At 35.4% G+C, this 15,684-nt stretch overlaps 2 protein-coding genes across 4 annotated transcripts; one reads left to right on the forward strand and one right to left on the reverse strand.

The window, feature by feature from the left end:
* Positions 1 to 1,213: 1,213 nt before the first annotated feature.
* LOC109169355 (ethylene-responsive transcription factor WIN1-like) lies at positions 1,214 to 2,715 on the forward strand. Of its 2 annotated transcripts, XM_019318237.1 has the most exons (3): positions 1,214 to 1,494; positions 1,740 to 2,254; positions 2,291 to 2,715. In XM_019318237.1, the coding sequence occupies exons 1-3, from the start codon at positions 1,415 to 1,417 to the stop codon at positions 2,383 to 2,385; spliced, it is 690 nt and encodes a 229-aa protein (XP_019173782.1). In that variant the 5' UTR covers positions 1,214 to 1,414; the 3' UTR covers positions 2,386 to 2,715. The 2 variants fall into 2 exon arrangements, with proteins under 2 accessions (XP_019173782.1, XP_019173781.1); XM_019318236.1 differs by having other exon boundaries at positions 1,215 to 1,494; positions 1,740 to 2,715.
* Positions 2,716 to 10,123: 7,408 nt separating this feature from the next.
* LOC109169571 (RNA-dependent RNA polymerase 6) lies at positions 10,124 to 14,961 on the reverse strand. 2 transcript variants are annotated; one of them, XM_019318443.1, is made up of 3 exons: positions 14,592 to 14,961; positions 11,288 to 14,054; positions 10,124 to 11,121 (listed from the first exon to the last, which is right to left on the reverse strand). In XM_019318443.1, exons 2-3 carry the CDS (start codon positions 14,000 to 14,002, stop codon positions 10,246 to 10,248), a joined length of 3,591 nt encoding a protein of 1,196 aa, XP_019173988.1. In that variant the 5' UTR covers positions 14,003 to 14,054; positions 14,592 to 14,961; the 3' UTR covers positions 10,124 to 10,245. The 2 variants fall into 2 exon arrangements, with proteins under 2 accessions (XP_019173988.1, XP_019173989.1); XM_019318444.1 differs by having other exon boundaries at positions 11,288 to 14,052; positions 14,582 to 14,961.
* Between the last annotated feature and the right edge of the window lie 723 nt (positions 14,962 to 15,684).

A 15,684-nucleotide genomic window follows, 5' to 3' on the forward strand; every position in this document is an offset into this window, starting at 1 on the left:
AATACAAAATTTATATATTTAGAAACTACATTAAAAGTAGTATTAAACACACAAAAAAAAATCACATTTTAAAATACTAAAAATAATAGGGAAAATGGCACTTTTTCCCCCTGTGTTATATGCTTATAGCACTTTTTCCCCCTGAGTTATTCATGCATTCACATTTGCCCCCTCAATTATTATAAAAGTGGCGGTTTTTCCCCCTGATAATATTAAATGGGCATTTCTACCCTTAAAACAAATATTTTATTTATTTCTCTTCTTCAACAAATTATTGCTTATACGTAGGGATGACCACGGTTCGGTTCGAACTGAACCAAACACTATAGCAATCAAATTAAAAAATTTCGGTTATGATTCATAACATAACCCAATATTTGGGTTTCCGTTTATTAAAATCGTGAACTGGAAAAAAATGGATCCTGAACCGTGAACCGGAGGTTCAAATAGGATTAACTACTAGCAATAGCTTAAATTAGAATCATAATATTTGCAAATAGTGTATGTTTTTTTTTCGCATTTATATTGACTCTCACATATAAGTATATATAATCGCGGTTTGAGTTTTATTTTGAACCGTCGGTTCACAATTTTGGATCCAATTTGAACGGTTGGTTCAAACTTTCTTTTAAAATTTTATTTTTTTATTTTTAAAATATTCTAAATTCAACACTTAATGTATTTTATTTTTTCAAATCGTGGTTATAATTTGTTGGAGAAGAAAAATAAATGAAATATTTATTTTAAGGGTAAATATGTCCATTTAATATATCAGGGGGAAAAACTGACACTTAAATAATTTAGGGGGAAAAAGTGCTATAAGTATATAACAAAAGGGGAAAAAGTGCCATTTTCCCAAAATAATAATAAACACATATAAAAGAGTTGGTTTGTCTAATGAATACCAAACAAGGTAGGTAAAGTAGAATAGATGAGAGAGGGAGAGAGTAATAAATAATAATATTATGTATATATGTGTGGTCCAACATTATATATCATATCATGCATATGCATTTACTAAAGTAGTTCTGAACATCAAGGTTTATAGACTTAGTCATAGACAAGCAGGTGAAACTTTTATTGCACCCACCATAGGCCACACTTTTGTGTGTAGACTTTTCTTTCTTTCTATTCTACCTATTAGCTATTAGCTATTAGCTATTAGCTAAGCCATCCATCTCCTCCACTACCACCCCCATCCACCGACACCAGGATAGCTACATAAACCCAAACCCACCCATTCGGCGCCATAACTCTTCATCTATTTCTCACACACATTCCCTCTCTCTCTCTCTCTCAGCTCCCTACCTCAATATCCATTCTGAACATATACATACAACATCTATCTATATCTCTGAAGCTCTCTTTATTATTCTCCATTACAAAAGTAAGTAAAGCTTTAAAAACAAGTAACATGGTACAATCAAAGAAGTTCAGAGGTGTCAGACAACGCCAGTGGGGCTCTTGGGTTTCAGAAATCCGCCACCCTCTTCTGTAAACCCTATTTACCTCATTTATATTCATTCTTTCTTCACCTACATTATATATATTCTTCCTTTAGAATGTTAGCATATATACATACACCCAGTACATTTCTCCATTCTTTCATTCAATATATATATATATACACTAGGAATTGAAGCCCCCACCCACACACACTTTTGAGCTGACAGGGATTTTTTATTTATTTTTTTTAAAAAAAAAAAACCTTAAAACGATGTGTTTGTGTTTGATAACAGAAAGAAGAGGATATGGCTGGGGACTTTTGAGACGGCGGAGGAAGCCGCCAGAGCTTACGACCAGGCGGCGGTGTTGATGAACGGGCAGAACGCGAAGACGAACTTCCCGGCTGCGGCGGTTGCCAAGGAGAAGAGCAACGGCAACGGCGGGGAGGCGACGCCGCCAATCCCGGTGGATGTTCTAAGCGCGAAGCTGAAGAAATGCTGCAGAGAGCCGGCGCCGTCGATCACCTGCCTGAGGCTGGACACGGACGGCTGCCATATCGGAGTTTGGCAGAAGAAATCCGGCAAGGATTCCGGCTCCAACTGGCTCACCAAGATCGAGCTGCAGGGAAAGAAGAAGAAGAAGAAGAAAGTTTGCGCTACTGAAGAAGAAGAAGAAGAAGAAGAACGCCAAACCCCATCATCATCCACTACTGATAATAATGCAGGAGGAGGAGGAGGGTACTGTAATTCATGGGATAATATAGTTTCGCCATCTTCATCATCTTCATTATCTTCTTCTAACAATTCTCTTGGGATATCATCATCATCACCAGATGAATTAGTAATTGCCGATATGGATGACGAGAACAGAGTGGCAATGCAGATGGTTGAAGAGCTTCTTAACTGGAATATTCCAAACTCATCAATTCATCAAAATTAATTTTATATATCATGTTCAAGATATGATGTTGCTTTCATGTTAAATGATGACACCAATCTTTTACTTATTATATATTAATTATCATGTAAAATTAATTAGGGTTCCCTTTTAAACCTTTAATCTGTATAACAATATATATAAATAATTATTAATTAGTATTATATATATAGAGGTTATTATTGGCTTTAAGGTAGTCTAGCTAGCTAGTACCAAGAAAGTAAGAAGCCAAATCTATTTTAATTTTACCCTTTTCCTTTTATTGATTTTCACCATCTTAGTTTGAATGTTGTAAATTGTAAATGATGAATAAAGTTAGTTGATTTATGAATATATGATACTATATATAGTACATATATAATTCTTTTTCTCTTTTTTTTTTTAAATACAAAATTAGCACAAATGAAATGACTCTTCTAATCTCATAATCTAAATATGACGACATTAATTAATGACATACTGAGGTTGTCAGTAATGTATAATAATGACTATTAGATCGGTTAAGCTTTGGATGAGGACAAAGTGGGTTGTTGTTGGACCAGAAGTGTAATGGTGAGGAACCTCTCTTGAGGTCCTAGGATCTTCTCTCCTCATTTTTTGATCCAAAAAATATAAATAATAATGACTATTAGACCGGTTAAACTTTGGACTTGTCTTACAATTTGAGTCTTAAATTATTAATTAATTCTTTCTATACTTGGAACCGAGTAACCCACTAAAAATAGGCTAGACTCAAGATCAACCTCAACCTTTATATCAATGGTCTGAGCTAAGTCCTCCCTTAGGCTTAGGTTGGGGACCACTCCTTAACACCTGAAAAAAAATTACAATTTTCATCTTTAAATTTTGAGTAATTGTTATTTTCATTCCTAGTTCTTGCACATGTATTATATTCTTCTGGATCAATTATTCTTAATCAACAATATTCGGGTTCTCTCCAATTCCTGTAATTTGTTTGTAATATCCCTTAGCTTGGGGCTAATTATTGTCAGGATCACAATATTTCAACCGGATGATGCGTGAATGTAAGTGTATGTTTACAACAATACCCTCCAATTGCAAGAGGTTTAATTTAAATAGAGAAGTAACAGCCGAGCATATTGTGCTCAGATGACATGTAGTGATCTCTTCCATGTAGGAGGTTATGAAATCGAGTCTTAGTGAAGGCATTGTTGTTGTTTGGTTAAACAGCTTATTGCTGCAAAACGTTAAAATACAAAAAGTTTTTTGAGAAAAAGAAAATAAAGTATACCCTTAAGGTCATTTTGTATGTAATCACCTAAGAGCTCATTTACCAACCATTTTTCTGCTAATTTATCAAACATTTTTTTACAACCAGCTAATGTTATCAGTTAGTCAAACTCACTAACCTAATCCGCTAACAGCTAACAACTATTTGCCAAACACCCCATTAAGTAAAGACATTAAAAAAAATGAGCACATGCAAAAACTAGAGATGAAAATCGCGATTACTCAAAAATTTAGAGATGAAAATTGCAATTGTCTTTTAACATATTAATGTGTATTAATCTATATATGGAGTGATATTATTTACACTTTTTGCCTACTTGACATATATAGTGGAGTATGAAGGTGTAATAATTTTTGAAAACACCATTTACCTAACATAAGTGCACATGTAGTATTTGATTAATGTCGCTATTGGTTTTCTTTCAATCTAATATTCTAATCCTAGAATATTGTTTTCATTCTTAGTTAGTTGAAACTCTTAGGAATTGAAGTTAACGGAAAAACCAACATAATATATCCTTTTCATCACACTTTGCTTACAAGAATTCCTCCTAATATTGCTCTCCCTGTCGGAAAGTGACAACAATAATCATTTAGTTACAATTAAATATATGTCTTAATTGGTTGATTGTAAAAAAGAAATAAAAAGAAAAAGATGTGCGATGAAACCTTTTTATATATGTTTCATATCTGACGAAAATTAGTCTTCATACATTTATGATAATTGATTGTTGTGTATGTAGATCATATTTCATTATCTTTTCTTCGCCCAACAGGTTTAATTCCCAACCCCAACCCCAACCCCAACCCCAAGGGCCCCGCATCCCGACCCGATTCAGCAGACAGGGTCAAATAACAGTGCGCACAATGGATCTGTCCACTTTAGACATAATTCTCACACTATCGCCGCTGAGTTTGAACTTTGATATCTTCTTTCAAATACTGCTTACCGAACCACTGAACTAAACCCGTGCGTGCTCATATTTCATTATCTTTTTTTTTAATTAAAAAGATTATATTGTAGTGTAATTATAATCAATTATTGAGCGTTCAGGTGCAAGCTTTTTGAGCTTATTATGAGATTTGTGTTACGCTACACAATTCAAACTCCTTAAAAAAGAAGAATTGTGCTTATATTAGTGCAAACCAACATGCTTTTCTAATGTGGAAGAAAGACTATTTAAAAGTGTTTCCAAATTTTATTTTTTCCAATTCAATGGATATATATACTTTGAGAATCAATTTTACATTCACTCATTATCCATTTTGAGCGTATAATACATCAAATTCGTTCTCTCAACTAGTAAAACCCAAATCCACTTTGATCGATGCAAATCGTAGTTAAATTAACATCTCAAAATAACCACTTAAAAGGTCAATTTATACTAAATTTTTTAACAAAGTATTGCAGAATTTCAAAACGCTAAAAGTGTATCATATGATATATAAAAGTTAAAATATTTTGAGTGTATTTTTACATATCATACGATACGTACGCTTTATAGTTTTGTGTGGTACTGGAGTCACATTTCTAACTGCACTCTTAATACCTATCATCATATGCAGTTGGTAATTTTGCACATTATATTGCACGTTCATGATTTTTACAAGAAAGTTGTTCACACCTCAATTTTACCAAAACTCCAATTACCTAATTTAGCAACTTTTAACGTTTAACAATTAGCACTCAAGCAAGTGTGCCAAATAAAGTCTTAGACTCCTACAATATGTTTGGTTCACGACAGTAACTAATTCCCTCGCTAAATTGTTTGAAAATTTAAAGCTGCTTCATTTTCAAAGCCAAGCATCAAACCCTTGACCTTTGGTTAAGGAGGGATGAGTCCCTTCCACTCAACCACATCCCCAAGTTGGCAATAAATAAAATTAAATATGAATTTTATTTCATTGTTTGTTTAGTTCACAGAAAAAATAGATCGACTTTAAGAATGTTATTCCATTGTTTAGTTGATTTAAAGAATAAAAATCGAATAAATTTTCAAACGACATATATAAATACCTCTCTACTAAACAACAACAATAATAATAATAATAATAATAATAATAATAATAATAATAATAATAATAATAATAATAATAATAATAATAATAATAATTAGTATTATTATATTATTATTATATACGTGTAGTTATACTGTAAGCATTATCGTGTTTGCTTTAACTTTTATGGATACGTATTTTTTATTGAATACTTTTAATCTAACATAATAATATGTTTCTAGTACATAAAATTATCAAATAATATTATTCTATAGCAATTAGATTATTGTTATAAAAAAAAAAAGATATATAAGTTATTATCAAACAAAATATCCATATAACTAAAAAAAAAATAAATTGAAGGACACTTAATAATATTTAAAAAAAAAAAAGAATAGCATAAGTTTTTTTTTTTTCAAACAAAATATTCAAAAGAAACATAAATAATATATAATAAATTACAAACAAAAGAATAATAGTTGTAATGTTAATAAAATGTAAATATTAATAATGATTAATTGTCATCACGTGCCATACAAGAAGATAGTGAAGTGCTGCAATGGGGAGAAAAAGAATCTAACAAATTTTAGGTTTAACATGAGGGTAAATTAGGAATTAATAAATATAGGATATTCCTAATAACTCAAGAATAATCTAATACCACAACAATCCCAAGAATAGTGATTTCCTTTATAAGGAGGATAGCTCATTCTTAAGAATAAATTTTTTAACAAACAATGAAATATGTCTATTCTCGAGAATATAATGTCATTCAATTGCAAATTTATTTCATAAACCAAGTGTACTGTTAGTGCACTTATTGGGTATTAAGTTTGAATAATTTGAAAATAATTAATTTCTTTTAATTTAAAAGTATAAAAAAAAAGAAAACTTTATAGCTAATATAATTTTTTTAAAAAATTATTTTCTTTGAATTGAGTAGCTAGAATATTGGTAGCTAGGTGTAATAAAGCAATTTGCAGATGGAGAACAAAGCAAATGCATTTCTATTCACACAACATATATAATGAAAAAATAATAATAAAAGGAGAAAAAGTATTTCTCGTGTTGCACCATAATAAATTAAAGGAACTGCAAAAGGGGGTTGGTTGAGGGAAGGGGACAAGGGGTATTATTAGAGAAGAAAGAGTACAGTAACCTTGTGAACTCAAAAAAAAAAAAGTCAGATTATAATTGTACTATAAATTAAAGCAAAAGTTTTCATCACCTTTATCCTTTAGGGGATGTTTGGTTCATGGAAAAAAACTTCCAAGAAAAATGATTTCTTAAAATTTGAGGAAACAAGAATTTTATGATATTTGGTTCATGGAAATTGTTTTTCAATGAAAAACTAATTCCTCAAATATAAGGAAAACAATTTCTTAGCATAGGGTTGGTATTTTGTTTTTCAAGATTAGAGAGAAGAAAGATTGAGTTGATTGGACTATTTTACCCTTATGCTTTCCTCTTAATTATTATTGTATATAGGGACATTTAGGTCTTTAATTTATACACATTATTCCTTACAATCTTCCAAACAATAGAATTCATATTCCCAGTAACTCATTTTCCACCAACTAAACAATGGAATCCATATTCCCAATAACTACTTTTCCATGGAATTTCAATTCCATTTGCTTTCGAATATTTTCCGCGAACCAAACGAGCCCTTAGACTTTAGAGCATCTAGTAGTGTTTTTTTTTTTTTTTTGAGGTGTCAATTAGGAGAGAGGGGAATGAAAGAGAATAAAAAATAAATAAAAAAGCAGGCCCTGACGCTAAAAAAACAAAAAACAAAAAAAAAGATAGAGCATTTGACGCGCCCGACTGGCGCAATCTTGCTAGAGGAACTCATCTCTTCTCTCTCCTCTACATAATTCATGTTATCCTCAAAAAATGTGAAAAACCCACATATGAATGCTCTTAAGACATTTATTATGAGTAAAAAGAAAGCAAAGGAAAAGAAAATATATATCAATTTTTACTTAATTTATTAAAGAAAAATTTACAATGTCATGAATTATAGTGTTATTTAGTATGTAGAGGTAGACTAGTAGAGTATAACTTGTAAAGCAAAGGTATAAAATTATACAAAGCACATCCCATTTTAAGATTTTTTACTCACGGCATAGTTAACTATAACATGTTTAATAATTGATCAATATTGAACTCACGGCATAGTTAACTATAATATGTTTAATAATTGATCAATATTGTGATTGAATTAAATACTCAGTTTAAAATTTTGTTTTATTTTTCATTTTAAAAAAGTACATATTTGTCCAATGGTGAGTTGGTGACAAAGTGACTCTTGAGAATGGCCCTCACCTTAGATATTCCAATTGTGTCGATGGTGAATATAGAAATAAGGGCCCTGTATAGGTCAATTTTGGCTTATTTGATCACTATTAATTGTTTGATTTAGTTAAAATATCAATATAAATGTTTGGTTAATTAGCTTTTTGCAACTCCAAAAGACTAAAATTCAAAAAGCTACTCCAAGCAACTTTTTCAATTAGCTTTTTGAAAAAAGAAATTATACCAAACAGTTATCAGCTAATAGCTAATTTACCAAACACTTTTCTATAATCAACTAATGTTATCAACTATTTATACCATCTAATTAACACAATCAGCTAACAGCCATTTTACCAAACATACCCAAGGTGATCTGATATGATTTCACCTTAATGTTGTTATAACACTTTTTTTTTAGTTAATTTCATTTTTTATTCTAAATTCTTCCTTATCTATTTAATTGGTTTCGTAATGTAATTTTAGAGTTTATTCATAGCGTGTTACATAAAGTTTCAAAAGCAAAAAATTTGTATTTGATCATTTAGGATTTATAATAATAATAATAAATATGTGCATTTTAGACTTTATACTACTTAATATGGTCAACACTTTGTCCCTTAATTGGAACGGGCCGGTACGAATGATGATTAGTCTGCGTATGGTACGGGCTTAAAAGTGCATTCTACAGTTAAGGCTTGCTCAGGACAACTCATGACCTAACCCCAAAAAAATAAAAATTACCATGTATACCAAACATTGAAATTGAAATTTTCAATAATTATATTCATGCAAACCAAACACGTGAATTTAAATTATCACTTTATTGCCACATCATTTATTTCCCATAGAATATTACAAATTTTTTCCCACCTAATTAGCTAATTCCCTCCATCCAACCAAACGCTCCGTAATTAGCTTCTCTGTGAACATAGACAATTGAGCAATTATTGTCCCTACTTAGAAGGTCTATTATTTTGTGTCCTCATCACTATGCACCCCACAGTGCTATAGTCTATAGATATAATAAATGGATAGTTTGACTTTGAGATTAAAATTTTCGTTAAATATAAGCATTACATGAAAAATGAGTGATTGTGTAATAATTTCCTAAGCCCCAAGTTGAAGGCAACTTAAATTTGGAGGGCAAAAATTGAGATGAGATAAGTGGAGGGCATATGGATCATTAAATGGTGTTTCCTCTCACTTACAAGTAGTTGGTTGGATCATTTAACTTGTCATTAAATTTGCATCAAATCGCTTTGTCACTTCCATTATACCCAATTATTTTCTTCCTCTACATTCATGATGATGACTCAACAAAAGATATTCTATATTTTTATAAGAAAAAAGAAAAAGAAATGTCTTATTGATATTTGTATACCACAAAATAGTATACAAATAGCAATAATAGTACCAACTCTTTTTACTTATATTAAAAATAAATAAATAAAATCACCCCTTCCCTATCTTCGTCGTTGACTGAAGAGGAAGAAAACTTCTTCGTCTCCGACTGGAGATGAAGACAACTCTTCATCTCTGTATGGGAGAAGGGTGAGTTTTTAAAATTTTACTTTATTTAAAATAATAATTTTTGAATGGGATGCTAGCCGCGTCAACATTAACCGGATGAACATGTCAATTGTGATTTAATTGCATGATTGCATTTTCACGTATAATTCGATAATCTATTTGAGTATTATTCCTATTAAAAACAAATGCTATGAGGGTACCAAAAGAGAGTGAAAAACAACTAAACAAATAGCAAGGTTGAAAAAATTGCTAGGCACTGGGGACCGCCTAGGGCGCCTAGAACGTCTAGGCGGGCGCCTAGAGCGATTAATCGGCACCTAGAGCGCCTAGGCGGGCGCCTAGGTGGCCGAACGCCTAGCGCCTAGGCCCGATTTTTGCAACACTGACAAATAGACAGAACATGAGAAATGAATGCATACTTAAATTTGAGCAGAAGATGGACAAAGGAGGAAGCAACCCCATGGCACATGCTACAAATGTAGGGGTCCTTTGCTCTTTAAAATGTCAGTATGTAAAGGTTCATCACAGTTGTGAAAAAGATTCACCAATATATTGTTTATTGTTTCTTGATTTTGACCTGTTCATCAGTGATGTTCATAGCTTTTGAAAGTTGATAATTCAATGAATTTGGTGTAATAAGGAACCACTAAAAATTTGGCACAGATTGGTCAAATACTCCATACTATTAACAGATGCAGTACTTGGAGAGTTGATTTACAGACTGGAAAGACTTGCCAAAACACATGAAAAATAAAGGTTTAATGTAGTTTGAAGGCTCAGAATCACTCACATTCGGTCGACAAGGTATTTTCGGAGGGCGTTGATGGGCTTACTGGAATCGGCATTTCCCATTCCCTTGCACCGGAGTTTGATCATAGCAAGGTAATCAGCTGCGATCCATGGGAAGCTTAACATTACCGACCCCCCGGCCTCATTGGGGTGTTGCAGCTCCAGAGACTTACTAACCCAGTCGCGATGGTAGGTCACCTGATACCAGGCTGATGCCTTTCGTTCATAATACGCATTCCTCTCGTCGTCTGAGAGTTGGTTAACATCTGGCGGGAATTGGTCAAAAACTTTCCTGAAGTCCTTTCGCAGGTTGTTGTAGGCGTGCTTTAGTCTCTCCTTTAAATCGACGATCTTGTTGCTACTGTACTTTGGCATGGACCATATATGTCCAGTAACAACTTCGTCTTCTCTGTTAACCTTATACTGCCCCAAAAGGCTGTTTACTTGACCATCGTAAGAACACTTACAGCTCCATGCATCTTCAAAGAATGTTTCTGACCCGGGAATCTCAAGGTCGGGGTCATATGCATCTTCTGGGAGGCACATTGGCCCACCGGATGTTCCTTCATTTTCTTCATCATAAGCATCTGTAATTCTCCTGTACAGTTTACCCAAGATTTTCTTGGACTTGTACGTTTGGTATTCTTCTTTCCCCATAAAATCAGGATACATTTTGGGTTTGAGATCATTTGGCATGTTCACGATTTTTCCGGTCTTGGGGAAATCAACTGCAATAGCAGCAAGCTCGGCCAACTTAAGGCACTTGTCATCCAATGCTCCATGCTCGCTCAGATCTGCATGAACAACATGGGCGTTGCAGATTGCGCCAAGGCTCTCGTTGACCATGTTCTTTGCGAAAAAATCTATGATGTCCTGTAACGAGAGAGAGCAAAGAATGTTTATACACAAGCGGAACTTAACTCTGAATAGAATAGCAGCAGTTCGACAAATGGAAAAACAATGAATATAAAGTCTAGAAGCCAATGATTAAAAGAATAAGTAGCCAGAAGAAGACTGCCAAGAAATGGTAGGTAATTACCGACTGAGTAAGATTGCGAGGCGATTCTTTAACCTCTGCAGCAGCATACTCCATGGGCATCCAGCTTTGTTTACTTGGGGGGATAAGATTCTCGTCCCAAGTCACAAAGTAGAGATCACCGTCAAGGTCACTGCCAGATGCTTCGTTGGTATGTGGTCTATTCCCCTTTTGGGGGAAGACTAGACAATCATAGAGATGGTGCAAACGAGGGATGTCAACAGCCTTGAGAATTCTCACATCTCCCGGGTGAAGACACGGGTTTTTAGCAATTACAACAAGGCCCTGTATTACTTTTAGATTTTTCCTTGCCTCGAATTTTGAACCGTGCTTCACGAAACAATTTTCCAGAGAAGCACTTGAAACTTGGATGAAGCATTGACCCTGTTCGAGTTCCCCTAGTTCATCCAAGCAGCCCATCAGCCACCTCCCCGAAGGAACAAAGATCCTGGCCCTTTCCCTCAGATCACTAAGCTGGGCAGCTCGTATGCTAGCCAGCATTCCCTGTAGATGAGGTTCGGTCTGAGGTTTGAAACCCGCGCTCAACATTATTGCAGCGGTATTTCCTTGCTCAGCACAAGAACCGGTGAGGATATCAAAAGCCACATCCGCATCCACAACCATCTGATTGAGTCTTGAAATCATTGTTTCCTGCATTTTCCAGAATATTTGATCTTCCACCGCCAAAGCAGAAAGTAGAGTCACTATCTGCCTGTTCAAAAACCCGGGCTGAAATCTAGTCCAAGAACAGATTTCAAGGACTCTGTGAGTGGACTCAAATTTCTTCATACTTGGCCTGAGGTAAAGATGAACCCCGTCTATTCTTCCAGGCCAACACGCCACAACACCTTTGAAACCTGAATATCTTATCTGATATGCACATGGTGGGTTGACACTTAACTGCAATTTCTCTGCAACTTTTGCTGCTAGATCAGGTGTTATTATACCGATTCCATCAGAAAAAATATATTCATTTCTTTCAATTTCAGGAAGCTTCTCGTCAACCTCACTTGATTGTACATTGAAGGTAGCATACGTGGATGAGAAGCATAGTCCCATTCTAGCAGCACATTTGGCAACGTTCTTGTTGGTAAACCTGCCCATCCAGGTTTTGATGTTGGGTACCCGAATATCTGGACCATCAGCAAAAAACCAGGCAGAACGATCCCTCAATTGATTAGGGGAGAATGCTAAGAAGGAGTAATGTCTGTCACATAGAGTAAATCCTCTTTTCAGAATGTTCTTCACCCTCATGAACACAACAGTCTTCTGAGGGATAGAAGCTTTTGTGATGTCCTTCACAATAGGAGCGGGATAAAAAGACAGTACATTCCGATTAAGCGGTCGCATTCCCTCATCCATAAAAGTAACACGTAAAAATCTATCAGAAATGTCCCTATACTTCCTGAGAACTCTGTTTGAAAGCTCAACCTCCGGTGGAAGGCAGTACGCTTTTGTGGGTGTAATAATTAACCTCCTCACTTCAGCAATATCATCTAACTCCTTTCGCCCCTCGATAAGTTTTGGGTTTTTCAGCAGCCATTTTTGAACAAACATCAACGCTTTTGATGCCTCATACATTGGCCACTTGTAAGCCCATATGTGCTTGAGAGCAGCCAAGTTTACATTCTCTGGTTGATTTCTTAGCAACGTGAAAAATTCATCAGTCATCTGATGCTGATTGAATATTCCTTTGTGCAAAACAGCATTCAGCAAAAACAAGACCGGAAAGCTTAGACCTTTCTCGTTCTGAATACAGAAGAAAGGGGGAATGGGTGCCTTAAAATCACATTTATCTCGTACCTGGAGGTTGTGCCTTGGATAATCAATACACACTCTCTGTTTTCCAAAATATTCCATGGCCTTATTAAAAGTGGGCCCTTTGCGAGGTGGAATTGAAATTCGATATGTGTTACACCGACCAATCGCCATACTAGGTGTAAAATCTGTAGTTCGGATCCATGGATCATCATCATCCAGCAACTCAAATGGAACTAGATCTTCAATATCATCATCAGCTGTTCTATAATAAACAAGAGGAGATGAAGCCAGCTGCAACAAGATCACTAAAGAGAACGAATCCTCGTACTTTTCTATTTTGTTGATTTCTTTCAGTGTGAACTCCATCTTAAAATCACATTTTATGACCACATGTTTCGCTCCATCAGGGGCGTTAAAAGCGGTATCTTTCGTGAAAAGTAGCCGGCATGTAGCATTGAAAGGATCCACAAGAAAATCAACCCCCTTCGGAGGTCCCCTCCAACACACAACAAAGTCATCACGACTTGCCATAACTCCCATCTCAACACGAACATGTTCGAGCCTGAATGGCATTACAGTTCTCCTAATCTCATTCATGCGATGAGGATTCTTGGGCCCCAAACTGACTTTCAAAGGGTTCCCCGCCAATACGAGCTCATTGCGCCCCGCAGCAGCCAGAGCAAAGATTGCTGTACTTGGCATCATAAAATGTACAAATGCGTGTGGTACCACTTTCTCATAGTCATTCCTCCTTCTCACATTCTGAGGATCTACCTCATAATTCGGGTAAGTATCAAAAGGAGTCGAAGAAGTCTTCAATCTACATCTCCAGATGTGTCCAACTTTTTCGTCAAAATAATCAGAAAGACACTTTGCATTTACATCATTGCCAAATCCACCAACACTAATTTGAGTAACAATCATACTCATATCCTCATCACTCCAGTCAGACCCCATTTTTATTTGAAATACTCCTCCTACCTTTGTTCAACAATTACTATGTGTACCTGTCAAATAATCCAGAATCATCACAAAAATCATACATGCATACATACATTGTACTTACAGAAAAAGAAAACCAGGGCCCACACGGGCTAGCTGTATTTGAGAGAAGAGACCAAGGTTCGAAACTCGAACTTAGCTCACTAATTCAATAGGCAGTAGACAGTATTTCGGAGAAAGACCAAGGTCCAAAGTGGGCATTTGTCCCTGTTTACTGCTGCTCTATCGGGCCGGAGTGTGGGGTCGTGGAGTCGGGGATTCAACCTTTTGGAAGAAGAAAAAGAAACCAGGACAATGGAAGGCAAAGGCACACTATCTAGTTACTAAAGGATGCAGCCATGTTAATAATAATGATAAATAGCCAATACTTCTACTGCCAAAAACATATATAATGGTATTAAGCGATGGAAGGCGCCTATTACGCGGCCGGCTCCGCTCCGACGTAGTTTGGAGGGAAACAAACCAAATTACCAAAACCCTAATTCGCAGCGACAAAAGGAAAGGAAAGGAAATGAAGAAGAAATCAATTCGTACCTCACTTACTCACTCACTCACTCCCTTCCGTCGCGGACTAGCAGCACATTTCCGATTCGCCTCTCGCCGGCGCAGTAGCTTCGAACTTCGAGGCCATCAAGCCGGTCGATCGCCGGTAGCAGAGCGGCTTCGAACTTGTCTTGGAGCTTCCGTCGTCGTTGTCTCTTCCAATTACTACTGCACCTCGTCGTCCCACCCGAGCCAATAAATCAATCGGAGCGAAGCCAAGACTCCAACAATGTCATGCCTGAGAAGAAAGATCGAAGCTTTAAACACGAAATTGCATCCAAGAAGACAAGAACAGTGGGAGTGAACTGGCAAGTGGGAAGTGGGAACTGACCACCCTCTCTACTTAGGGAAAGAGACCAACTTTTTTGTTTTTTGCTCAAAAGGCACACATTTCGTGACTCAAATCATAAAATTATTGTTCATTATCAAAAATTAGATTAATCAAATTTTAGAGTCAAAGTCACCATTGATCTTCTAAGTTTTGTGTCATTTTGATATTAAAGATCCTTTGAGTTATTTTACTCATATTTGTATTTTCCAAGCAATCTTTGAATCGAATGATCCACTTGTTAGTTTGGGAGAATATTTCTAAATCAGATTAGGGATACCAACAGGGCGGGGCGAGGGCGAGGAGTATGCTCCCCGTCCCCAACGGAGAATTGAAAATATTTCCAATCTCCATTCCCGCGGGAAATTAAGCGGGGACAGGTCTCCATTCTCCGTCAACTTCTGATTAAAATGTTAAATAATATTAAATTTAATAATAAAAATTTTAAAATATAAGTCTTAATTTTAAAAATTAAAATACTATATATATATATATATATATATATATATATATATATATATATATATATATATATATATATATTCGGGGACAGGGCGGGGAGGGGAGGGGTGTCCCCATCCCCGTCCCCGTCCCCGACGGGGAATCACAAATGTTCCCCGCCCCAGTTCTCGTTCTCCGAAAATCTTCCCTATCCCCGTCTCTTTCGGGGCGAGGATCGGGGGTCCCCGTCGAGGACGGGGCACATTGTCATCCCTAAACCAGATTGCATATTATCAAATAATGTATTTTTAATATATTAAAAATA

Source organism: Ipomoea nil, unplaced genomic scaffold, assembly GCF_001879475.1.
Source record: "Ipomoea nil cultivar Tokyo-kokei standard unplaced genomic scaffold, Asagao_1.1 scaffold3314, whole genome shotgun sequence".
Taxonomy (NCBI): Eukaryota; Viridiplantae; Streptophyta; class Magnoliopsida; order Solanales; family Convolvulaceae; genus Ipomoea; species Ipomoea nil.